At 39.4% G+C, this 25,387-nt stretch overlaps 1 protein-coding gene across 2 annotated transcripts in view; it reads left to right on the forward strand.

Moving 5' to 3' along the window:
- The first annotated feature begins 593 nt into the window (after positions 1-593).
- Positions 594-25,387, forward strand: part of MYRIP (myosin VIIA and Rab interacting protein) — a 210,886-nt gene continuing 186,092 nt past the window's right edge. For both annotated transcript variants that reach the window (XM_074150377.1, XM_074150378.1), the window contains exon 1: positions 594-743. In XM_074150377.1, the coding sequence (XP_074006478.1) occupies positions 634-743 (110 nt within the window). In that variant the 5' untranslated portion in view covers positions 594-633. The remainder of the gene's footprint in view (positions 744-25,387) is intronic.

The following is a 25,387-nucleotide window of genomic DNA, read 5'->3' on the forward strand; positions in this document are numbered from 1 at the left end:
TGAGTTCACACATAATGTTGACTACCACTTTTTCTCCTCCGTTGTCACTTATAGAAAGAGGAAATAATGATATTATAGTGGTAGTGACAGCTAAATCTTTCCAGTCACTCTGGGAAATGCATTTGAAATGCATATGCTTGCTTTTTTATTATGTTTTTCAAAAATAATTCCTGGTTTCTTAGTTGGTAGTACAAAATAATTTCAAACGTTGCAGGGGAGTATGTTCTTGGTTCATATGGAGTCTCAGGGATTGCGTTTTGCAGTTTTTCAAACTCATGGCATAAAGTCTTAAGAAATGTTTAAACCTGATTTCACCTTAAAGTGCTTCTTGTTGAGGGCAATGCTGAGGTCTTCCCTCAATATTATTTAATATCCCAAATAACATCTGTGTTTATTTCTCTTTAAATTGGGGATGATTGGTTTTAGTGCATGGAACTTGAATAATAATTCTGAAATGAATCATCTTCCTCTCTGATGTTGATGTCGACAACTCTTTTTTTTGTTGGGCAGATGTGCCTGCGATTTCAACACGCTTGGGGAAAAATGTCAGTACTTTAAATTTATCTTGCCTTTTTTTCTGTTTCTGATTTCAGATATTCCTCATAGTTACTCATTTCAAGAACAGGCTACATAATGGGGAGAAAACTGGATCTTTCTGGCTTGACTGATGAAGAAGCAGAGCATGTGCTCCAGGTGGTTCAGAGGGACTTCAGCCTTCGTAAGAAAGAAGAAGAAAGGCTGAGGTAAGAATAAAACTGCGATTAAAAATATTGGTCTCTTTTGTGTTTTTCTATGCATTAATAATATCTGCTGTCACAGAGGTAATAAACATCCAAACTCCTCCATGTGAATTCAATCATTGAGTAGTAATTAATTTTTCTTTAGTCTATCCTGGCTAAACCACAACAGTGGTCTCTAGATTATCTGTGTCTAACACCTGAGTAGAGGCAAAGTAGTGGTTGACATCAATATAAACGTAAGTTTATTTGAAGATAATTTTTTGCTTGCTGTAGTCAGTTCCTTTTCTTTTATTCAGAAACTTTGTCTCTATGCAAACATCTGAAGGTGAAGAAGTTCAACTCGTCTCTTTCCCCCAAAATAATCAATGGGACATTGTATCTGTTGTCTTGAGAAGTTAACTTTGCTTTCAGTAGTCCATGTACAAGATGATTGCAAGCAGAAACAATGCAGAAGAAAACAAATGGAACTTGTTGCAAGGTAATTTCTCAGCCCAGGAGCTTGTGTGTGTGACAGCGACCTGAATGAGACAGCGACCTGAATGGCAGTATTTTTCATGAAGCTTCAACAATATTTCCTTGGATTATGATATCTGACTTTTTTAATTACCTTCTCTGCACACATCATTATTTATTCTCTTGAATAGTCTGAAGTTTATAGCTGGCAAATGCATATTCTCTTATATGCTACTAGTATGACAGATACGATCTGTCTCTTTATCGCTTAACATCGAGCTGAAGTCAGCAGAGCAGGAAGATGACTGAAATAAACACAAAACTAGGTGTGTATATATATTATGTGCAGTTGGAGCTGAGAGGGATCCCGTCTCCCGTCACTTTTCTGTTACTTTTTTTTTCTGAAACTACTTGGAACGTTAGGAATGAGAAAGAAGGCTTGTGGCATAGGGCTGCTTTGATTTGGGCATGCTGTGCAAGTTCATGCTTGGGCAGGTAGCAGATCCTTGTCCCAGGGAGGAAAGACTGGATGGGGATGGCACGCGGATTATTTTTGTGTGTGTCTGTTTTGCCATGGGTTGTACTGATTTTTTTTTTTTCTTTTTTTGGTAGTCTTTCACAACAAAGCCAAGAGATTCTAGAAACAGTTTAAGGAGGGTGAGTGCGGGGTTTTTCTCTAGCTTTTTTTTTTTTTTGGTGACTGATGGTACCACAGTTAGCAAATGCTGGGGCATCTTGCCTGTTCTGTACAACTAGATCCTATAGTCAGAGGAGGAGGAGGAGGGATAATAGATTATTGTTTGGAAAGCCTGAATAGACGAACTTTTTTACTGGTGTTTGTGTTTTACCACTTTGCTGCTGCAGTTATCCATGAGACTTGATAATTGAATGATCACAAGTAGAAAACTGGGGTGAGAAGGGATGTATAACACTGGAAAGGTAGGAGACACACACGGACTTAACCCAGCTTACATATGAGTATGTACATTTTTTTTCCGTTGAGTAAAGTTCTTGCCATATGCAAGTGTTAAAGTGCTGCAAATAATGAGCCGAAAAGTCACAGTTCTAAAATACAGGTTGATGTTTAAGATATGAATTTAAATAATTTTAATGACTGTAAAAGATTCGCAGTGAGGTTCAAAGCTTACTTCTGACTTAAAACGTATGACTTTTTTTTTTTTCAATCAGAATACTCCTTTTTTTTTATTTTTTTCAAAATGCAGAGTTAAAAGGAAGGCTGTAGCAACACATCTTTTTTGTCTTAGTATGTAATGGAAAATGTAACTGTATAAGAAACTTATACCTTGCTGTAGATTAGATTTTTCAGTCTGTAAGAAAGCAGATTAGTTCTTGTGTCTGCTTTGATGTTCTTGGCTCTATTGCATTTGTTTTTAGAAAGTTATCAGCTGGCAAAGTCTACAGTAGAGTTTTACTTCAGTATTGTTAATGTTTGTAATTTTTTTTTTAAAGAGAAAACTGGCATACATATTTTAGACTCCTGTTAATAAATTCAAAACCAAGTTATATCTGAAGGTAGTGGGTTTTTTCTTCATGTAATTAATTCCAGATAGCAACATTAGTCTTTGGATTGACCTGCTGAAGCTTTTGCATGTGATACTTTCTTAAAGTAGGGTTTCTGTGTAATTCTTCATACCATAGATATTTTTATTTTCGGGTTTTTTTCCCCCACAAAGATTTAAGTAGCTGTTTCACAGATCTCTCTTGGATTATTCCCATTGGTAGCAATTATTTCTAAAGGTCAAGAACTACTTAAGACAATATATGACAGATTTCCACTATATTAGGAGAACAATGATAGCTGAGAAAACTGTATGTGGTTGTTGGCTTTAATTTCGCTTTGCTAGAAAGAATTAAGTAACACGAAAAATGCTACGAAAAATGAAGTTTATCTTCACTCCTAATAAATGCTTTTAAGGGAGTAAAATGGCAACAGTTTTAGAGCTAATATATCAATATCTCTTACAATATTGCAATTTTTACATGTTAATTTATTTTTTCATATTCTGTAAATAAAATGACGTAAGGTATGGAGAAAAGCCATACTGGTCATTTGGATTTTCTGCTGCAAAGCTGTTTTGACTCTCTCTGCAGTGAGATTTTTTAGCAGTGGTTCTCTAACTTAACACTAACAAAGTTGGGAGAAAGATTTATCAGACAGGCTCTTCTTGTACATTTAGTGGAAAAAAAGATTAGTTGGCTAAAAATAGTAAGATAACAATAAGATAACCATATGTAAATAGTTAATGATTAGTGTGGTTGATTTATTATGCCTTACTGCTTCATATCAGTTCAGTTTCTTTTTTTTTGCTATGGTGCTCAGCCTGGTATCAGATTAATAATATTTACTGTTCTTTGTTGCTTGTTCACCCATAATCTTTCTATTTTGATTATGTGTTGGTTCTGTTCTTCGGCAGTACTGTTACGTTTTCATTTACTGCAATGTTGGTATAATCATCCGAAGTCATTGAGACTAAAATTCCAACACAGAGTTGTAAGTAGATGGGCTTGGTTTTCTGTGAATCAGTTGAATGAGGCAAACCAGGCGGATCTGGTGTAATGAGGAAGGTGATGGGTTTGAGCTGCTGGGGATGTGTACTGCAGCCCTGTGTGCATCAGCTCTGCAGGCTGCCTCTGGGATACTGGGACACTAAGAACCATAGACGGCTTCTAGAGCAAGTTCACTGGATGCACTGATGGCTTGTTTTCTTGTGGACAAATGTATTTTCTTATTCTTGAATTTCAGACTTCTTGCATCTACAGGATGTCAGCAATGGGGAAGATTTGACTGTTTTGGGGGTTGAACTTTTAACATTTTGCTGTGTATAAATTCTTTATGATATCTGCAACTTGTGATTTTTGGTTTTGGGTGTTTTTTTAAATTTTTTTTAAAGAAATGGCAGAGGTTAGCTTACACGAGCTTACAAGGACAAATACGCGTTTGTGAGATAGGCCTCTTTACATGAACAGGTGTATGAAAGAGATTACTGACTTTTATTTGTTTCCATTTACTGCTTATGTATTCCATTTTCCAAACTGCCTAAATGTGCCACAGTTTCTTCACCTCAGCTGTGGGTAAAATCAATTCTCCCTTTGATTTTGTTTTTACAGTTACCGCTGTATTTGTAAACATCCTTGTCCATTTGTTTCAGGTTAGGAATGCTGAGAAGTCAGAGTGTTTTAAATAAGTGAAATTTCCCTTTTACAGAAAAATTGATGGATCATCTTATTGTGGTAGATGTTCCCAACCCGTTATGTTTTAGCCATGTGGAAGGGTTAAAAGATGACTGTTCTGATACTGAATTTAACACGCAGAATGACTGCAGAGGGAGAAAATTTTGAAGGGTGGGAAAGGGGGCAGGCATAGAGAGGGCTCGGTGCTGATCAGCCACCAACAGAGCGGAAGGTTTACCTGCCAGCAGCTACTTTATTTTAGGAGGCCACGGCCTAAGCGACTTAAGCCATCTTCCTGTAACCATTGGTGAACAAAAGTTTCCATCACTATAGCAAATGCTGAATCAGCCACGTGTGTGGTGGTATTCTAGTGATAAGCCTTAGAAACTTGCACCGGGCAGGGATGAAAAAGGTTTCTTTGCAGGGGACACAGTTCTCTTTTGTTTAAACCACTGATCTTAGTCACCTGGGAAAATGTATTTACAAGGAAAAATTACTGACCTTCTGGTGCCGCATGGACATGTGATCATAATACGTTAATCACTTTAATATAGTTATGTGGGGTCACTGGAACAGCACAAGGGAAGCGTTGAGAGTTGACTGTTGCCCATAGGCAGAAACATCACCGCATCTTGCCTGATGTGTGTTTCATAGCTGGATTGGTGAATATCAGCTTTTCTGTCTTTACGCAGTTGCATTTTCAGTTGTGGTAAAGACAGACTGCAGTGATTTATGATCAAACCTCCAGCAGTGCTTTATTTGCAGAAAAAGTTAGATGTGTATACTTACTGAAGGGCCCTCTCCACTCTGGTTTTTCTCATTTTCTTTTAGCCAAAGAATTGGTAAAGGAATAGAATAGAGCCGTGTGTAGAAGATTATGAAAAGTTTTAAATTAAAAGAATTTTTACCTCCTTTCTTCTTTCTGCTTCTTTTGCATCATAGCTCGTTGCAGCATGAGTAGACTCATGAAGAGGCTTCTTAGGAAACAAATTCTCATACCTGACAAAACCCAGAAACTGGTTTGATGCTTTTTCTTGTCAGACTACAGTAGGCTTCAGTGTTTTCACAGTATGCGTCATGGGTCTTGTAGGGGATACAATATTAAACTCCTTCCAACCTTTGTTAATCGAAATATTGTCTGTGTGAGTCATATCAAACTGGCAAAACACAAAGTCAGACATTTGGGTAGCTATCTGTTGATTCTGAATATCAATTCTTGTTCCTCCTTCCTGTGGCAGGCTTGTATCTCACATACCTTAAACAAAAAAAACAACGAAAAATCCCTGTCTGTCTGCCCTCCTCTCCTCCAAACAAAGCCATTTTAAAGCTGCTTTCCTAGTGGGAAAGGAATGGGAGATTGATCTTGTCATCTCCACAAGCTTCAGAGTTCCAGCAGATGAACTTCTGATCAGGTACCTTGTTGCTCAAAGTGATTTCATAAGGTCAGCCTGCCTGCCCTTCACTCTGAACAGCGTGGGGAGAGCACAAGGAGAATTCCTGTCCGTTATTTTGATTATTTTTTTTTGTAGCAGGTGTGCACCTTCCTGGTTCCTGTGCCTGCTCGTTAACTCCTCAAGGGGTCCAGAGAAGGAGGGTGTAAGATACCACTTCATATCCCTGCTTCTGCCCGTGAGGCTTGAGAGTAAGGCCACGCTGTGCTAAGGAGAATGGCTCGCGCTTCTTTACGGGCTGTCCTGACACATACATTCTCTCCCTGGGATAAAAGGTCTTGGAGTGGTTTACACCTTCTCTGGGAAAGATGCTCTTTGGGATTGCCAAGTTAACACAGCTGCTGCTCTTCTCCAGTGCAAGGCTCTGCTGAGCTGCCCTAAATTTAGCACTCATCTGTCTAATCTTATTTTTGAGTGCAACCAATGATTCATCAGAATCGTAGCTGCAACTTAGTTTGTTATTTTGCTACTGCTTTGGCCTATGAGACAAGATTAAAACATATCTAGGGCAGTACAGCTGTTTCCTGGAAGTAAGGGTTCATTAACAAGATTAAGAGCAAGACATCTTTATTTATAGATTATTGTCAGTTTTGTTACATAATGTTCCATGATGCAAAGAAACCTTTTTCCTAGCTCAAGCAGGCTGTCAGGATTAAGAGTTGCCAGTGACTTCATCCGTGTACTAGATGCTTTATGCTGCGCAGTTGAGAGAGGGCTACGCACTAAGTGTTTAATGTTTTAACAGATACCCCTTAGCCCGATTCTCAGGTCAGGTGAAGTTGCTTATCAAAAAATAGTTAGTGACCTGGATGAATTCTGCCTAAAAGCCAGCTAGCTGGTGGTTGTTTTGGCTGTGGAGACAGTAAGGATGCACTTTAAAATGCACTTAGAAACAGTTCCTTGTCACTAATTTCAAGAAACATTGATCCAAGCGTGCTGCTTGCTGGCAAATAATCTTGTGTTTGGGATTAGAGAAGGAAGTAGGTACCTCATCGTGATACATCTCGCTTCACCTGCAGGGCAACAGTGTTTAGAGTCTGCACCTCTTCTTTCTTTGATTTGCCCCAAACTCCCCTCTCTAACAACTGATGGTCCTGGTGCGAAGCTAGTGTGTGAATTCTGCTGACTCAGCATTGGTGCCTGCTCTGCCTATAAGCAGAGATTATTGCAGTTAACGAGAGGGTAGGAGCTAGCTTTATGCTTTACAGGAGAGAAATTGGGGCACTGGAAAGAATCTGGCATTAGATGCAAAAAACTCTCAGCTGTTTAAGCTACAGGTTTGGGTCCAAATTTTTTCTGCCTAATTGAGGTGGAAATGCCAGGGTACTTCCAAAGAGCAGCTTATGTTTAAGGTGCCTCTAAAACCAGTTCTCTGCTTCTTGCTTGTGCATGCTTGTGATCGTAATGGGAACCCTCTGTGACTGTCCTTGTTATTTGAGTGCCATATAGATGCTATAGAGAAAGCACGGACAGAACTTCTCAATGAGTTATGTGGCAAATGCAGGACATCCTTCCCCAAACTGGCATTCTTGAACTTTTTGCCCAGTGTTTTAATAGAGGTAATTCCAGGTGTGAGGTTTGGCTTTTTCAAAATGTGTTTACAAATGCAGTTTCAACTGAAAGGAAATGCTGGTGAACCAAGCATGAAGAAAGGTCAGCCTGGATGGGGCTTTGAGCAACCTGCTCTAGTGGAGGTGTCCCTGCTTAGGGCAGGGGGGTTGGAAATCGATGATCTTTAAGGTCCCTTCCAACTTTAACCATTCTATGATTCTAAGAAACATGAGAGAGAATGCTCATGAAAAGGGGCAAAAAGAAAAAGGCCTAAGTTTAAGGAGTATTAGAGAAACTTGTAAGAAAGAAGTGTCTCCAGCTAACCTTTTCAACATTGGGCAGGCCATGGGAGATGTAGCTGAAGTCCAGCCCACACAGACTGTGCCAACCTTGCACAACCTGTGAGTAAGTATTTAATAAAGGAAGCAGTATGAAGTTGCACGGATGTTATAGAACTTATTGCAGGCTTTTTTTTGTGGTAATTTGGTCTTTGTTATGGGTTATGACTAATCAAATTAACGGCCGTAGTTTAGCTAACAGGAGTGAGGGTGCCTAGTGATAATGAATAGCTATAATGTAAAATCAATATTTAATCTCAGATACCTTGTGTATGAAGAGGCTGAGCTGTTAAATGTGACTTGTAGGAGTAATCTACTCTCACCTGACTAGCTCTGCAGTGCGGGGAAGGGATGTTCTCTTGAGTATGGACTCCTGTCTGTACAATTTAGTCACACTGAAAATAGTTGCTGAAAATGTTAAATCTTAAGTGCCTTTTGCAGAGAAAGTGCTTCAATTTTTTTCTAAAGAAACAAGATATTAATCTTCTTAAATATCATAATCTCTATTTAGTTATCAGACACCTCTTTATTAAAGCTCAGTGTTAGTTCATGGGAAAAATGTACAGATGTTCATGGGTTGATAGAGGGGATCTGTTGAGGGGAAGAAGTTCCTCTGGAAACTGTTACAGGTTTTAATGACAGGGTATTTAAGGTTCTATCCAAATGCCATCAGGTTCTGGATCTTGTCTTGAGCATAAGGATGAACCACAATGGACCTCTTGAGTTCTGCCCCCCATTGTCCCATGAATTCAGAGTTGATGGTTCTCTAGAGGTTAGCTAGATCTGGGCAAACACCACATTGATAGCTGGGCTCATCTACTGTGTGTCTGTCATTTTTTTACCACTGTACGGGACCAAAATGCAAATACATGAACAAAAAATGATCACTTTCTAGTCTCAAGAAAGCACTGCTGGGTGAATAATTAGCCTAAGAGGAAAAAAACCCCATCAGGTAGCTAGTAATCACTGCAACATTCAGCCTTTTGGTAAAGAAAACTTATTTTGTTAGTAGCAGGATGGAGAGTTTGGACTCCCTTATGGATATTAAGCGAAAAGGGGTGTTGGAGAGCAGGAGAAGAAATTTTCTTAAAGGTGCTTAGCCTTTGTTTTGAGCAACCAGGGAGTTTACAGGAGAGATACGTGAAATGGATGGGTCAGTGTACGCATTGTGCTATCTAAAGTAAAGATTAAGGTTTTTTGAAAGGGAAATGATTTAAGTGTCTTATTCAGAATCTGGTGCTTCTGAAGATGAAAACTGAAAGCAATAGTGCCTGGAGAGGTGACTTTCCAGGAACTAGTTTAAGTTGCTGGGAAGAATGTGAAAGAGTACGAGCGTCAGGTCCTGGACAGTTGAATTTCAGGGTCTTGCTCCAGAGGAGAGAGGTCTGGACAAGTTATCTGCACTTCAGAAGTGTGGTTTAAATCCAAAGTGGGGAAAACCAAATGAATACTGTGCACTGGGAAACCCACCTCCTGGATACTCTTAACTTCATGCACTTGCTTGTTTTACGACATCTATTGGCTGTTACCATAACGCTTGAAGTCAGTTAGTGATTGTTGCAATTACGGAAGTGGTTAAAAGGTCTGTGGATATGCTGTACGAAACCTATGGCTTTGTTGAAGGATTGTGATTTTATCCAGCTTAGGTAATTTTACAGGTAAAGACCTTGCACCAACTTTGAGTTGGTATCTACTCATGCCTACGTCTACCTTAAATGTTGGTTTCTCTATTCAGTTGTTACTATAGTAGTACAATTTCGTAAAATCACAGAATGATATGGGGTTGGAAGGGACCTCTGGAGATCACCTAGTCCAACCCCCCCAGCCAAAGCAGGTCCACCCAGAGCAGGTTGCACAGGAAAGTGTCCAGGTGGGTTTGGAATGTCTCCAGAGAAGGAGACTCCACCACCTCCCTGGGCAGCCTGTTCCAGGGCTCTGCCACCCTCAAAGTGAAGAAGTTCCTCCTCGTGTTTAGATGGAACTTCTTATGTTCAAGTTTGTGGTACTTTTTGTAGTACTACAATTTGTAGTACTTCCCAAGTTATGGTAAAATGTGTAAGTAAATATGAAAAGAAGGGTTACATACTGCAACTTATTTATGGCTTATCCTTCATATTAGAGTTTACAGCACAGGATGCTCTAAATGCATTTCCATACATCATTCACTAAGTTGTATGCAATATGGGCCAAGTTTTACAGTTTTGGAAAAAGTGTTGTATTTAAAATGTGGTTGGTTTTGGTTTGTTTTTTTAATGCCAGAAGGCAATGGTTTGACTGTGAGTTTCTATAGCAACAAGTTGTAGACCTGTCCTCAGCCACATCAATCTGGATGGATCTGTCCGAAGCTGTATGGATCCTGTCTTAAGTATATTCATCTTTTGTTTTCAAGAAAAAAAAGGTACTGCTTATCATTATGAAGTTTGACAATCTGAAATATGACTTACTGCTTTTTTCAGAAACGTATGCATTAGGTAAGTTTAAAAGTACACATTTAAGAAACACTAATGCCTGCAATAGCAAAAGACTTCTGCTTTTACCTACAAAGCAGTAACCCTTCTTAAAGAAAATTATAATATTTCAGAGATACTAGATTTAAGGAAAATAATATTGACTGGAAATTGGATTTGTTGGTGTTATTTTGAGAGGAAATATTGTTGGTGAATCAAGGGATGGTCTTTGCCTTTGTTTACTTAAAGAATCTCCGATCTCCATGTTCTTCATAGACAATGAAGTCTCTCTGGCCTCTTTTGTGGCCAGTTCCTGTGCTCGCAGTTTAGAGCAGAACCAAGAACAGCTGTAAGTAGCAGCCCAGGAGGGTGGCAGAGCGGGCTGCCCTCGTGTTGAGTCGCCTTTGTGCGCTGAAATCGGTGTGGAGTTGTCTCCTACTGTGCGTGTTTTTTGATTTATAAAAAGGCGCATTTGGAATACTTGCTGATAATTCCTTTCTGAAGAACTGAGAACCTGTCTGAATCCACACGGCAAGCAAATGCTCAGCGAGTAGAAGGAGTACTTGAAGAAGGCAATGCCACTATATTGGAAGGAGCAAAACCGGTATTATGTTCACTCTGCTGAAGCTGAGGGAGCGTGTCGCAGGATCAACCTCAAACTCCTTCATCAGCAGAGGTGAAGGTGAATCTTAACAAGCTGCCATGGTGAGCTTGTATTCGCCCAACACCTCATCCTTCAGGTTCCCAAGAACTCTTAATTGTCACGTGCAGCTTCCTACTTAAAGCTGTGCCGGAGGAATGAGCTGTGCTGAATGGGCTACCAGTTCTTGGAAATCTGTCCTCAGCCCAGGAACCTCTGTCACGAGAAGTTCATGGAAACCTTGTAACTCCTTGGTAAAGTAAGGTTGAATAGAACTTGTGCCAGATTCTTCACCATTCTGCCTCATTCCAACATGAACCATTACAAACCACGATTGGCTTGCTTTCCAGAAGTGTCACAATGTGTACCCAGAGGGGAGCTCAGTTTTTAGTGTTTATATGTACGTTCTGTGTTTATGGTGAGTTCAGAGGACTGCCAGACAGCTTTTGGCAGGGAACAGAGATGATCGAGTTAGAAGAGGTGTGTGTTAGAGATCTTTGTTTCACAAATGACAAAATTCTCAGCGTTTTTCTTTCTAAATGAAATTGGTGAATGTTTTCATCTAAAGGAAAAAGGGGTGTACGCGTGTGGGAGAATTCCAAAGTCGTCAAAACACTTTGTCAACACTCCCAAAGTGTTGTTTCAGAAATGTCTTTGGAGACACTTTCTAACTGCAACACTTTCTAACATTTGCTGGTTGCATATGTGAAATAAAATGGATTTAATTTTGTTACCTTGGAGAAAATAATAATAATAGTAAAGTAGTATAAATTAACATACTAAGTTTTGCATTTAAAATATTTTAGGCATATAAACATTATCAGCTGTTCTATCTCAGCTGAGGGTGGTATGCAATTTAAGATACCACAAAGTATTGCTGTGATTGGTGCTACCTAAGTATATGATCCTGCCCTATGATAAATGTGAGATAACTATAGTTTACCCTCGAGGTGTACCGTAAGGAGCTTCATGTTTGCTTTGGGGTAGAACCTAACATATGGGCAGTTACTACAGAGTAATACTTTTCACTGTAATTGAACTTGGGGTCAGTTGTTAATCTGCCATTGCCTTTATTTGCAATTGGCGTATATTTGGCTCTGTGTCTGAGCTTAGAGCAAGTCTCTGAACTGCATGCCAGAGAAGACGCTGCAACAGCCTGTTCCTTTGTTTTTAATTGGCATGTATTAAAACTGGTCATTATATTTGCTTGTGCCTCTCTTCCTTTATTGCTTTAATCCTTTGATTCTCCTCCTAGTTAGGATTTATTTGCCTGAAAGCAACTGGACTCAAACGTACCTTCTTTTTGCTCTGTGGTACTTGGAAAATTTAGAATGAGTAAAGTTCTACTAATACTTGTTGACTGCTATCCAGGCTCCATGAAGAAAAATATATAAATCTCCCAATAAACCATAGTAGGTTTTCATTAACACATTTGCCTTACGGCAAATAAGCTGTCATTCTTTGTGCTGTTGGGATTGTAATTTGGCTAGTAAATATTGGAGGATATAGGCTGCAAGTGGTGGTGTGTTTCCACAGCACTTCCAGCTTGAAAGGATATTCTGAACGTAGCTAGTTTTTGTCAAGCACATCGGAAGTGAAATAATTTAGAAACAGCACAGAACTCACTGTTTGCATGTCAATCAAAACAACTTGAAATCAAGAAGTAATTAAGAGAAGCCTGTTGAAGGTGGGAGGGATTTAATAAAATTTTTCTGCTGTTCAGAAACACTTTGGGTGAGACTTTAACAAAAGTCTCTAATATCTCTCTTGGCCACTGCAGTGTTAGTCAGTGAGACCGGCTGGTCATGTGCTGGTGGCATCTCCCCTTTTTTCATGAATGCATGGTGGACTTTCCAGTTTTGCTCTGAGCATAACACTGGGAGGGAGGGGACCATTGTGTTGTGATAGAACACCTGCCATCAACAGAAGGGCAGTTCCTTAAGTAGTATTACCACTGTGGTTTTACGTTTTTTATATAGTTCTTGAACCTGCAGGAGGTGATGCATTTTTTGCTTCTGTTTCAATTTTGGTGGCTTGTTTGTTTTTTTCCCTTTCCCTTCCCTGTATAAGAAAATAAAATAAACTTGTGTGCTTCTAGTGGGAATGTTGGAAATTTGGTTAATTCTAAAGGATTTGTTGCAACTGCATGTAGGCTGCCAGTCATCCGGGAGGTAATCCTGCAGCCGTCTTCCACTGCCTTGATCACATAAAAGAATGGAACTGTCTTTTTAATCGATATTGCTTCAGCTTATGGCAAAAAGTCACCTGTGATTCTGTCTCTTGAAAACTTTATTTTAATGGTTTGTGAACTAATATGAAAATAGTCAAATGCTTGTGTGACAGGTGTGGAGCATTTCTTGTTAGGAGGCTGTAATCTAAATAATGTTGTCACTAGTAAAGAAATCTGTTCCATGCCACAAGATACCATTTGAAGTTTCTATATGCCTCATAGATATTGCCTGTTGATTTATCACTGTTAAATTATTACAGGTGGCAGCATTTAGTGTGTAAGAGTGGAATGTGAATTTGTTTTTCACATATAACTAATTGGTTGTCTAGATAAAGAAAAAAAAGAATTTTACAGTAAAATAATTGCTGTGTATTTGTAACTTTCGTATTTTACACATTGTATTTTTTGAGAACAGTTCTTTAATGCTGACATAAAACCTAGTTAGCCAGTACGATCTGTGAGCTGACAGTTTTGTTCTGTGGCAGGCAGTGAACTGGTGTAAAACTGAGTGGCTTTAAGTTCTAAAAGGAGCTCTTAAGCAGTTTATAGAACAGTCCAGGGCTGGTGAATTGTCTGTGTCTTGGCAGCAAAGTACAGGAGCCTGATGACCCTTATTCCTTCCACCGTCTGGAGTTTCATTTCTTTTTCCCTGTAAACTTTGATTTATTATTATTATTAGATGAAGTTTATATGTAGTACTAATAGTATATTAATATAGTATAATATACTAAGAGTTTATTAAATAATAAGAGTACTAATCAGCACAATCACACTGGCAAAGTGTGCTTTCAGAGTGCCAGAGCAATTGAGAAGTTAGAGGAAAGCGGCCTTGGGAAGAAGAGGTTTATAACAAGTCAAACATGGACCTTCATGTTTGCCATTAATACAGGCTGGACTTGTAGCTCTCCAAAGATGCAAATTTGAGATTTGAAAATAGCTTAGAACCTCTAAGTGGCCTGGTTTCAGAGGCTGAACACTTAGATTGAATTAGCATTCATGTGTTTGGCATAGTGTAAAGCACTGAGTCCTTTAGATGGCAGTTCTGTCAGCCAACTGTAATAGAGGTTTTCCTGATTTAGATTACATCAGTTGTCTTTAAGGAACTGCTGGAAGGTGTCTTAATGTTTTTTAGTGGGTCTAAGGAGGAATAGCCGTTAAATTCTTTACGTTTGCCATACTCTTAATTTAGTTCCAGGCCAGCACTTTTATCTTGTTGCATTCGGAATAAAAATGAGGACAGAAATTAAGTATTAGTAGCAGAAAAGGGAATAATTTTTCTTTCTAATCAAACAAAATATTCTAATCCTTAGCACAGTCCATGATGACCAAAAAGTGTTGTCCTGGCCTGCAGTTCTTTCAAATTTCATTTGTCTGTAATCAATTGAGGAAGCGGTTCCAGGCACAGTAGAGCAAAGCTTTTTTACCCTTGGGTAATGTAAAAAGATGCAGCGTCCCATTTAGTCAATGTAGGATGCACTTTCATAAAAGAAAGGACAGCAACTCCATCATCGCCTGAAAACAGAAATTCATTTTACAGGCTTTTCAGTAGTACTCTGTTTTGACCTGTACTTCCCTGGTTAAGTCGATAGCATTGACAGTTCTTATGATAACGTAGGTTGTTTTTAAAATTCCCCCCAGTACTACGTTTACAATAATTGTGTTAAGTAAGGTAACGCCTCAGAGGCAGGAGTGACTCCTGCTGGGAATGGAGATTGGAGCGGTTGAGATTCAGCAGTTAAGCAGTCTCCCAGGCTATTGAGCGGGGAATTCCCAACAACAGGGCTCTACATTAAAACATTCTCCTACACAAACACTCCTGGATGAACACCACCTGCTTTGAATAAATCAACAAAGGGGATAATGTTGCAAAAGGAGAGTGTTGCTGTCTGATGTCACCCCTTTGAGCAGAAATGATGATTTTAAATATATATTTGTTATCTTGATAAAGCGGGCATTGCTGCTTTAGCATCAGTTATTAATGTTAGCATTAATTACCATTAATGTGATGAGTAAATCAGCAGTACATAATTGTAGTGTATGCGAACAGGCAGGCATTTTGGAAACAGCTATGATGCTTTTTTCATTCAGTGAAAAAAAAATCTGCTAATAAGTGATGTTTGCTGCAGTAGAGCAATCTCGGAAATTTGGCAGAGCATTTCAGGCATATCTTTGATGTCTCCACATTTAACTTGCTCAGTGTGGTGGGATTTTCCTTTGATTAGTTTGCTTCAGTGTTTTACAATGATTTGTAATGGTGATTGGGGTTATCTGAGACAAAGGAGATTTGGAAAAGAGGGGAAAGAAGGAAGAAGAAAGACTATCACAGAAGCCACTGTTATCTGCTGAAATCAAAGGCTGATGTTCACTTTATCCTGCTTATTGTGATTTGGCTGCCTCTAATATGCTTTATGAATCTAGCTCAACTTTTCATGGATAAAACTCCTCTTATGTTTTGTGTTACTCTTAGGGATTTCTTTCTTCGCTTACAAACAAATGCTTTCACAGAATCATAGAATTGCCTAGGTTGGAAGGGACCTTTCAGATCATCTAGTCCAGCCGTCAACCTAATTCTGACAAAACCCATCACTAAACCGTATCTCTAAGTGCTATGTCTACTCATAAAAGCTGTGTAGCAATCTGAAAGCTGTTTATGAAGGGCCCATGTTACTTACGCTCTGTTTCTAATGAGTTGTACTGATTTACCTGAGGTAACTGTCCAGTACCAATGCACCACAGCCTTTTTCTGGGTTAACAGTAGACCTTTGCCTGAATAATAGGTGTTACAGGTTCATTTCCACCATTACTTCCATTTAAAATCTTCTCTGTAGAAGAGATAAAAAGATAAATTAGAAAGCTGGGTTAAAAACAAATAAGCCTGAAACACAGGATCGTACTGTGATGATATGCCAATCACCTTTCATCGTGTAGTCATGTAGGTTATTCTCAAAATCAAGGTATTGTGGTATGTTTCCTAGATGTTTTAGAAGATTTTGGTTTTGGGGAACTTATTTCTCTAGAGAAAATTTCGGAGGTGGCTGTTTATGTGTGAGTGCTGAATAGATCTATGTGTTGAGACACATGATACGTATCATAAGGGTCTTCTCTTTCTGAAGTCCTAGTTTGTTTCCAAGTATTTCACTGCTTTGCAAAGCTTTAAATTTAAGTTATAATAAATGCTAAGCGTTCATTTTCCTATCTGGCTTGTGAGCTATTGCTTACTGCCTCACTTGGTTTGGTCACACAGTTGTGCTTCCTAGAAAGGTGTTTAAGTTGTGCCTTAATGGATAAGCAAATGTTTAGAAGATTGCGCATATTGTCACAGTTCTGGAGTTTGAGACAATAAATCGATTTCTATGGCCATAATAAACCAGTGGTGTTTGTTACAGAACATTTGGTTGTATAATGACTCTGCTATTGATCACAGAAAAAGCAATGAAAAGATTATTTTTAAACAAAGCTCACACTTAGCCTGATGATACATTATTAAAAAGCTGATGTGATTTCCTGGCAGGAATCACTTGGAAAGGTGCTCGTTTCCCCTCCGTGTTTGGCAAAACACGGAGGAATTGCTCCCAAAACTGACTTGGAAGGGGAGCCTAACACAGTGGCCCTCTGAGAGGGAATTTATATGAAGAGCAGCTGCTGTTAAAAGCAGAAAAGCCTGATGTTTCCTGAGGGCATTGCAGCGATCCTGGCTGTTGGCATAGACCACCGTGGCTGTGGTGGTCACGAGCCAAGGAAGAGGCGGGATGCTCAAGTGTGTGGTAAGGGGAGAGAATAGCGCTCACCTCACTGAGATGGCTGTCTGTGTGTCTGCGTAGATGATAAGAGATGTAGACTCTTAAATCCTTGTCTGTCCTACTTTGGGGAGGAGAAGGAAGTGGCTTCGTGGCCTCTGCCTGTGATTTAGCAAGGTGCAGCAGATATGATCGTATTTGGCTCAACGAGACCCTTCAATGTACGCCTAGTTCTAAAAGGTTAAATGTAAAACTGCTTATTTGAAGTCCCACGTTTACTGTTTCTTGGTGTTCTCTTATCAAATGTGTTGTCTATCCCCTTAATGCTAAGTCTTCAAACTTGACCGTTGCTGCAAAAGTTGAGCTGAGTTGTTTCCATTTCATGCCTTACTGCCCTGTTATAGTCCCTGCAGCATCGGTGAGATGGGAAATACTGCTTGTGCAGCCTTTTCATCACTGTTAGGGTTGCATGATTGTGAGTAATTAGATTTTTTTCATAAAGCATTGCACAAGGAGTAATAAAACCATCTGCGTTTCAATTTAGCAGTGTTTTGTCTTCAGGGCTTCTGAGGAATAAGAAGTTATATACTGATGTTCATCAAACAAGCGTGACTTTGAATACTCTCTGGGAGAGAGTCTGCAACTTAAAAAATAGAGGAGAGTTGTGTTTCAGTTCAAGTTAAGGTTTCTGGAACCATCATCCCACAAACCCACCCCTGAGGTACTAACACTTTAAGAGTTCAGGCATATTGAGCCTTTTACTTAAGTCCTGTTACTTAAAATTGTCTTAATGTGTTTAGATTCCATGGGTTAGGTACAAATCAAGTACCATTTCTGTGTCTGTTAGCTAAAATGAACCCTTCATATGAAAGGCTGTAGCTTTCATTACAGACCTTTATCTTTAATAGTTAGAGAATGGGAATTATGGCTATTTGTCTTTTGCCCTTCCATTTACAATTGTCTTTTGAATGTTAATGAGAAAGAACTACATTATCCCTTGAAAGGCAGATTTTAGTTGATTGCAAACATGCATATAGCGGGCGATACTCAGACTTCCCCTATTTGAGCTGGTTTCCAGTAGTGTTGATGGATAAAGTGTCATTAGCTGCAGCTGGAAAAGGTGAATTTGTTATTAGAGTGGTAACAGTGAATTAGGCTTTGAAGGACTTTGCCTGCTAATGTTTGTCTTGTGCAAGGAACAAACAAACAAAAAAGCCAAGACTCATCTCACATTGCAGATTGCACAGTAAATACTTTGGTGAGGGTTTGGTTTTATTATTATTATTATTATTATTTCTGGATTTATCACAAGGATTTGGTAAGCAAATATGTAGATGTTGTCCCCTGTTAAATCCATCTATGGTGGTGCTTACGTATCTAGGGGATAATACTGTAAAAGCTTTATTGCTCATCTGAAGGGAACTTAAGATGGCTGAAGTCTTTATCCTCACCAGAAAATTATTGTTTGAATAAGTTTATCTGCTTATATAAATGAAATGGTTTAAAACTTGGTAGCTAAAGTCCCTGTGCTGTTCTGGCAGGGGACAAGCATCCACTTGAGTGTTCTTGAAGCATTGCCATGGCCGGTTTTCCAGCTTGACAGAAAGAGGAGAGGGACCAATTTCCTGGGCCAAGACACTGTTCCAGGAACAAATCAAAGCTCCATTCACTCAATTGCATCTTCCTGTACTTCTTGCCAGCTGGTCTGGTGTCGTTTCATTAACGCTGAATTGAAGAGGGTGGAGGATCATAGATGATTTGGTAAAATGATTCCCAAGAATGAAGAGCTTGTCTCCCACCTGTCTCTGCTTCGTGGTGGGAGGTTGAGAACACTTGCAGAGGAGGGGCCTTTTTTGCATTGACTGTGAGATGTTCTGATCTCCTTCCAGGGTTTTGCTTTTTCCTTGAACACCGGTTCATTGGTTGCATTGACTGGACGATGTGGGTCTTAATCTTTAAGCCCATCAGCTTGCTTAGGGAATACCTGCTCTGGGCAGTAAAGCTAGCAGAGGTTGCAGGCAGTAAGGCCATGCAGTAGTACCAAGTCCTACCAATCCGACCTATGGTTTTAAGGCCGAAAAGGGGCTTATTAGCTCCCAGGCAGTAAAAAACAGGACTAGACTGCTTCTGAGGTCAAGCAAATCTGTTGTGTGTCTCACTGTGCTCCAGCATAGATGCAATCCTGACAAAAACATGCACAAAGCACCTACAAGAAAGAGCCTTGCAATGGAGAACCAGCATCTTGCTGTTGTCGAAATGGTGTTTCCCTGTAATTATATCTATGGAAGGAGTTAAATCACTCAGTATTGTCAACCCAGGTATTAAAAATACAACCCACCCTCCAGTAGATAATTTCTCAAAGACCTCTGGGGTAAAGTAATAGATGCAAAATTCCTTTTATTTGCTTTCTGGAGGCCAAGAGTTCTTAATCTTACCTTTTAAATCCTAGGATAGCATTCTCTACTGTGTGTGGTAAGAAAAAAAAAACCAACAAAACAAACAAACAAAAAAAACACCAAACAAACAACCAAAAAAAACCCCAAAACCCTGTTATCTGTCACTTGAAGTATTTGGAGCTGTACATTTTTGGACTTGTCTTTAGGCAAGTAAGACTTTGCTTTTTAGGAGTCTTTCAGAAACACTTGGGGGAAATAAAAAATATAGTCAAAAATATAATGTCAGTTTCCCATTTTGTATTTGCCTCATCTTATTCTTGTAGGACTTGAAATGTATCACAGTTTTAAATAGTCTATTCCTGAACTAATAAAAGTGAGTTTGGCTCTTCTGAATGGTAACACTAAAACATAGCTGATGTTTTTGTGAAGTTTTTATTATTGTAAGCAGTAAATGCGGACTTACGTTGACTGCTTTAATATAATTAACTTTATGACAGTTGTAAGCTACTCATTGAGCTGGAAGGACAGACCTTTATGAGGAAAGTATCAGGAAAGTCTCTGCAGCTGTGGTAAGTTCACCAAATTAAGTAGTGCAGTGATAAATTGGTTCCAATATATTAAGCTGCCAAGCATGGTACAGTGGCCTTTTTTCTTTGAACATGAGTCACAAATACCTGGCAGAGAGAAATGCAGGATCTTTCAGGGTTATTTGAGTACTATAAAATCCTGTGTAATGGACTTGATAGTACTCGAGAGACCGTAGGTGATAGAGGCATTGGTCAGAGGGAGTTCAGAAAGGTTGCTTTGTTTTGGGGAAATGAGCTTAATCTGAGTTGAGCGTGCTGTTTGTTTTCCCCATCCCTTGCAACTGATTTTTAAACCAGATTTTCGATAGTGCCTTTTCCTGTAAAAAAGTGTCCTGGGAGAGCATTGTAGTTAACGGAATGCAGTATTTCACGGGACAAATGCAATCTTAACACTTCGGAAATGTTAGTGTAATTGTTCTTCTCTCCATGGAATGTTTCTGATCGCTATTGCAGCAGTGCTGCTTTGTCCTCGTCTGTCTCAGCTGATCTCACTGCAAAGTTCTTCTGAAAAGTCCTGTTCATGCTGTATGTCTGCTACGGTTGGAAGAAGCCACAACAATTTATTGTCGTTTAGACAATTCTAGCACCTGATGACCTCTCCCCACCTGGGGAAGGGGAATTGGGGAAAAAACCAATGACACCAAAGGGTTGAAATGTAAACAGATTTAATATAATAAAACTAATTAATGTAAATAATACTAAAAAATTAATATTGGTCCTGATACCAATATAAAATATATAAGGATTATACTCAGCCCATTCTATCAGGAGGACACTGTGCACTTCCAGCAGGGAACAGCAAATGCTGGACACCAAGTGCTACGGTGTCGGGAGGAAGGGAAGGGCTCAGGGGTCTGGCACCGGGACAAGAAGTTCTCAGGATCAGAGCTGTCAAGGGAGAGAGAGCACTCCTCAGCAAACTTTCTAATTTATATCGAATGTGATGTTCGTGGTATAAAATAGTCCTGTTGGCAGCTTGGGTCAAGCGTCCAGGTCTCACTCTTCCTCATCCCTGCACCTGGCAAGGCTCGGAAACCCTGAGACCTTGAAACCCACGTACCACGGCTGGCTATGAAGTAAATATTTTCACAAATTCAGACACTAGAGTCTTCTAAATGTACGGGTTTCCCAAGCATTAGATAGAAAAGACTTTACTGTCAAGTAAAATTATTGAAAGAGAAATTAGTCCCGTGTCGCTCAAACCAGGACAATGTCTAATTCTTACCTGTTCCTGACTAATCTGTGTGTTCCGTCAGTCTGTCTCCCCACCACTTGCAGCTTTTCTTTCCTGTGCCCTTTGGCATGAGTCAAGAAACAGAAGAGGGTTGAGGTGTACTTCTCTCTCTATAGCCAAAGGGCAGCTCTAGTACAGCACAAATAATGTTGCGTTTCATTTTAATTTGGCTGTGCAACTCGCTTCCAGGTTTCTTGCACTGATCTGGAATTGGTTTTAACTTTGCTCTGCCTCAGAGGAGTGCAGGGCAGAGGAACTAGTCTGCTTTTGCTGGTCTTCCATCCTGCTCTGAAACCAGCAGGCCTATCTGGTTCTGAACTGTGTTGCTTCTTGGAGGTCTCCCAAGATGTGTTGCATCTTGGAGGACCCTTCATACAGGACTTTGAAACTGGACAGGTTTGCCATAGGTGGAGGAGAAGCTGGGAGCCGGTTTAAGCACCCTGGGAAATAAAGGTGATCCTTTTCTAATAGATTTGCAAGCTTAGCTGAGCACATACTCGACCTGAGGAAACCAACATGGTTCTAAGGGTATAAAGCCCGTAGCTGGGCAGAGACCTTTACTTAGCAAGGGATTAGCTGGGTAGCGTGACCTGGGCTCCAGCCTCAGCCTTCCAGAGAGTGTGCTGGGCTTTTTTTTTTCCCTTCATGAATTTGAGTTAGAACTTTGGCATTTCTTGAAATAAGCTTGGTTTAACAGAGGTTTGTTCTTGCTCTTTGTAGTATTAATAAAAGCCAAAGGTTTAATCTTGAAGACGCAAGCTCTCTGGAGCCATGTACCCATGGAGATTTGTCAGCTTTAATCCTGTATGAGACCTTCTCACCAGAGCATAAGAGAGCTATTGTTGCTGGTGCTGTTTACACATTATAACAATGGGTCCAGTGATTTAAACTTGAGGTTTTTCTTTTTTTTAATGTATTAAAGAATTATGTCAATAAACTATCAGCTCTATTTTTATTTTAATGAAATCATACACAAGCAAGTGTTTTCTGTTTGCATTGCTGCCCTCCAAATTACGGATATTCAGTTAAGAAAATAAATAAATGTTGGAATGGAGGCTCCTGGCAGAAAGAGAGAGCTTGTCAAGCCAGAACAGTTTCTTTGAGATAGCGGGCAAAGAAAGACAAATAAGTTTTCCTCTGTTAGGCTGACCTAGAGAAGACAAGGCAAGTCAGATTGGTGTTGCAGACAAACTTATCCCCCTGGGACACCCTGCGTATCTAACTTTGATGCACTTACTGCTAACAGCTAGAAGAGTTGACACAAAAAAGTTCAGGTAATAATCGTACAAAGGTGTGAAGGGGTTTTTTGGTGGGTTTTTGGTGTGGGGTGGTGGTAAGACCAACTTCAAACTGAATATCATTTTATGCTGTCTGTTTTGCTACCCTCTTTAGTTCTGTTTTGCTTTCATGATAACTTCTTGTGTCATCTCATTCAAGAATTTCTGCATTGAATAATGTTTTTTTTCACTCTTAACCTTTCCTTCACCAACATCCTGTCTTGCTTTCTAAATGGTGGAAATGCCTAAAAGAAGCTAGTCTTAGATTCATACCCTTTATGGTGTGTTATAAAGAAACCTAAAATTCTAAGATGCTCTATCTTTTGGGAAGCATTTTTATGTGTAGATATTTCTGATCTGAATGAGATGTTTCAAACTTTTCACAGCTGGAATTGATCATTGCTCATTGAATCATTGCTCAATCAATCAATGATCATTGAACTTGTCCTTTACCATCTATCAATTGTGGTGTTCATTTCAAAAAGGGAGCGGTACGTGCATGTAAAGAAAATATATTGAAGCTTCATGTTATTTGTGTTCCATTTTAATATCATGTTTGTGTTTTTCATATTGTTACTAAGAATTGAACTTAATTGCTGGTGCATACCCACAGGTTCACTCACGACTGGTTTCCGGCATTGTTTGCTCCAAAATATTGATAAAATCTTAACACTTTCAGGGGTGCCTTATCTTCTATGTTTGAGAGCCTCCACCCTCAGCTAATAGCTTTCAAGTACAATGTTCTCTGGGCTTGACATGTAGTGCTTAACTGATGCCTATGAACTTGAAGCATCCAGATCCTGCTTTCAGAAGAGATATATTACAAGTGACAGGTTGTCCATAAGTATATATGTTGTTCCTTTTAAAATCTGCTTGAGACAGGTTCTCTGCGAAGCTGCTGGCTGTGGTATGAGTACTTCTATGAAACACAGTTAGAATCCAGAGTCAGAACCGCAGCTGTTGCTTACCAATAGACGGAGGATGTGAGTTTTGGATTTTACTCAGTCTTCCATTAATTTTGAACCTTTAATTTTTTTAATGTTTGGAAAATGCTTTAAAGCATAGCAAAGATGGTCAAAATAACTTGTAATCTTTCTAGTAAACTGAGGCGAGTGCTGTAGTAATTCACAGCAGGCAGAGGTGCAGCAATTTATTTGATGGGCATTTAACCTTCATACACATCCAGTCGCACTATTGTCTGACTTTTTTTTTTTTTTTTTTTAGAATTACATGAAAGCCACAGGAATAACAAACGTTTTGCTTACCTGGGTTTCCTCAGCTTTTTTTTTTTTTTGTTCAGGTTGTGAAGCCCCTTGTGATGATGCAAGCCCAGTTTGTGGTACAGTTCCCAAGGCAGTTGCTTTGGGTGTAGCTGCCAGCCACTTGTGCACTGAGTGTGTTTCATTTCCCAGTGTTTTCAAGTACTGAACCTCTTACCTTCTTGGTTGCGGATAAATCTGTTTCTAGGTCTTAAACCAGCCCTAATTGTGTGTTCCCCTCTGATCTCTGTCTTGTTTCACAGCATCCCTGGTCTCTTGCTTACGTGGTAGGAACACCCAGGTGAAGGTCCATTTGAGTACTGTGTCCTGCAGAAACCTTTGTCCCTTGTGCATTGGACCAGCTGGGGCAATAACGGCCACATCACCCCCAGTGCATGATCTGGCAGCAGAAGCACATCACAGTGGCTTGTGCTTCTTCTTAGTAAGCCTAGCTAGACAAGAATAAGTTATCTTTTTTTGGCCTTTTTTTAATATATGAGAGTGAATGGCTGTCTTTCTGACTGGAAGTATCAGGAAGCAGATCTGTCGAGTAAGAATGTGCCTCTTTTTCCCTCCTAGAATTAATATTGCAGTGAGTAACTATTCTTTTGGTCAGTCTGAAACTGGAATGTATTATTCATAAAGGCTTGTTTTCAGTAAAGATAATTCTTTTCAGATAACATAGAAAAAATACTTGTTTATTAGGTTCAGGTTCTTTATGTTCCTGGGGCACTGGTCATGAACAATAACTCTGATATTGTAGGTTTTCTCTTTGTGTTAGGTTAAATGGTTTGGATTTTTTATTTTTTTATTTTTTTTAACTAGAGCCCTTCCATAATAAAAAACGGCTTCTGTCTTTTCTTCTGTATGTTGGCAAACATCCAGAAAGTTAAGCGAAGGCAGCATGAGAGGTCCAAATTTCTTTTTTGGGTCCTTTTGGGAGACCTTTAGTTCAGGCTCAAACTACCTTTTTAAACTAATGAGTGTTGGGAACACTTCTCATGCAAGTCAAGCTGGTATCTTGGTGGCTATATACATACATTGCTCTGTCCTATAGTAGGGTTCCATTAGGCTTCTGGTAGCAATGGCTTCTGCCAACAGTATGGAAAATAATGAAAGCTTCATAGCGGAAGTATCTGATTCAGGAGTCAAAAATAACTTGAAGGTTATCAAGACTCTATATACCCGTGGGAGATCTCAAGAGCATCTTGAAGCTGTAGCATGAGATAATGTAATTAAAAGCTAAGGCCTAATGTAGAATTAATTTATGACACATTCGGTATGAACTCATATATTTCCTGACACTTGTTTAACTGGGCAAGTGTGACATCCTGTGATGCTACTTTTTTTCAGCAAAGTTCTCATTTTCTTTTAATTGGAAGTAAAAATAAATGTCATTGTCTGGAAGAATTTTGTCATCGTCACCTTTTCCATGTATTATGCTCAGTAAATGAAACCAGAGATGCTACTTAGTCCTGTCTCATTACGAGGTTGATTCAGGGAGGTACTAAGTGTCCTAGCTCTAATTCCCTTTCTGAGAGCTGAAAGCACACAGTGCCTGCGCAGCACATTGGTGTATGACACCAACTAAGTGACGAGATGGATCCTGCAATGCTATCTTGATCCAGGAGGGGTGCAAAACTGCAAAAGTTGCGTATAATCTGTGGTTTCAGAAAAGTTTTGGGTGTTTTTTTTTTTTTTCCAAAAATCTTGGGCGTTGTAGTCGGAGAGCACTGGTAGAATAGTGTATCCTGTACAAATTGAGATTGGATAATACAGCTGCTGGGTTAATAACTGATGGATAATAGAACCTAAGCAACATGTTTTGGGCAGTCAAACCGATTTATGAGATTCA

The sequence above is a fragment of the Numenius arquata genome, chromosome 7 (assembly GCF_964106895.1).
Source record: "Numenius arquata chromosome 7, bNumArq3.hap1.1, whole genome shotgun sequence".
In the NCBI taxonomy this organism is placed as follows: Eukaryota; Metazoa; Chordata; class Aves; order Charadriiformes; family Scolopacidae; genus Numenius; species Numenius arquata.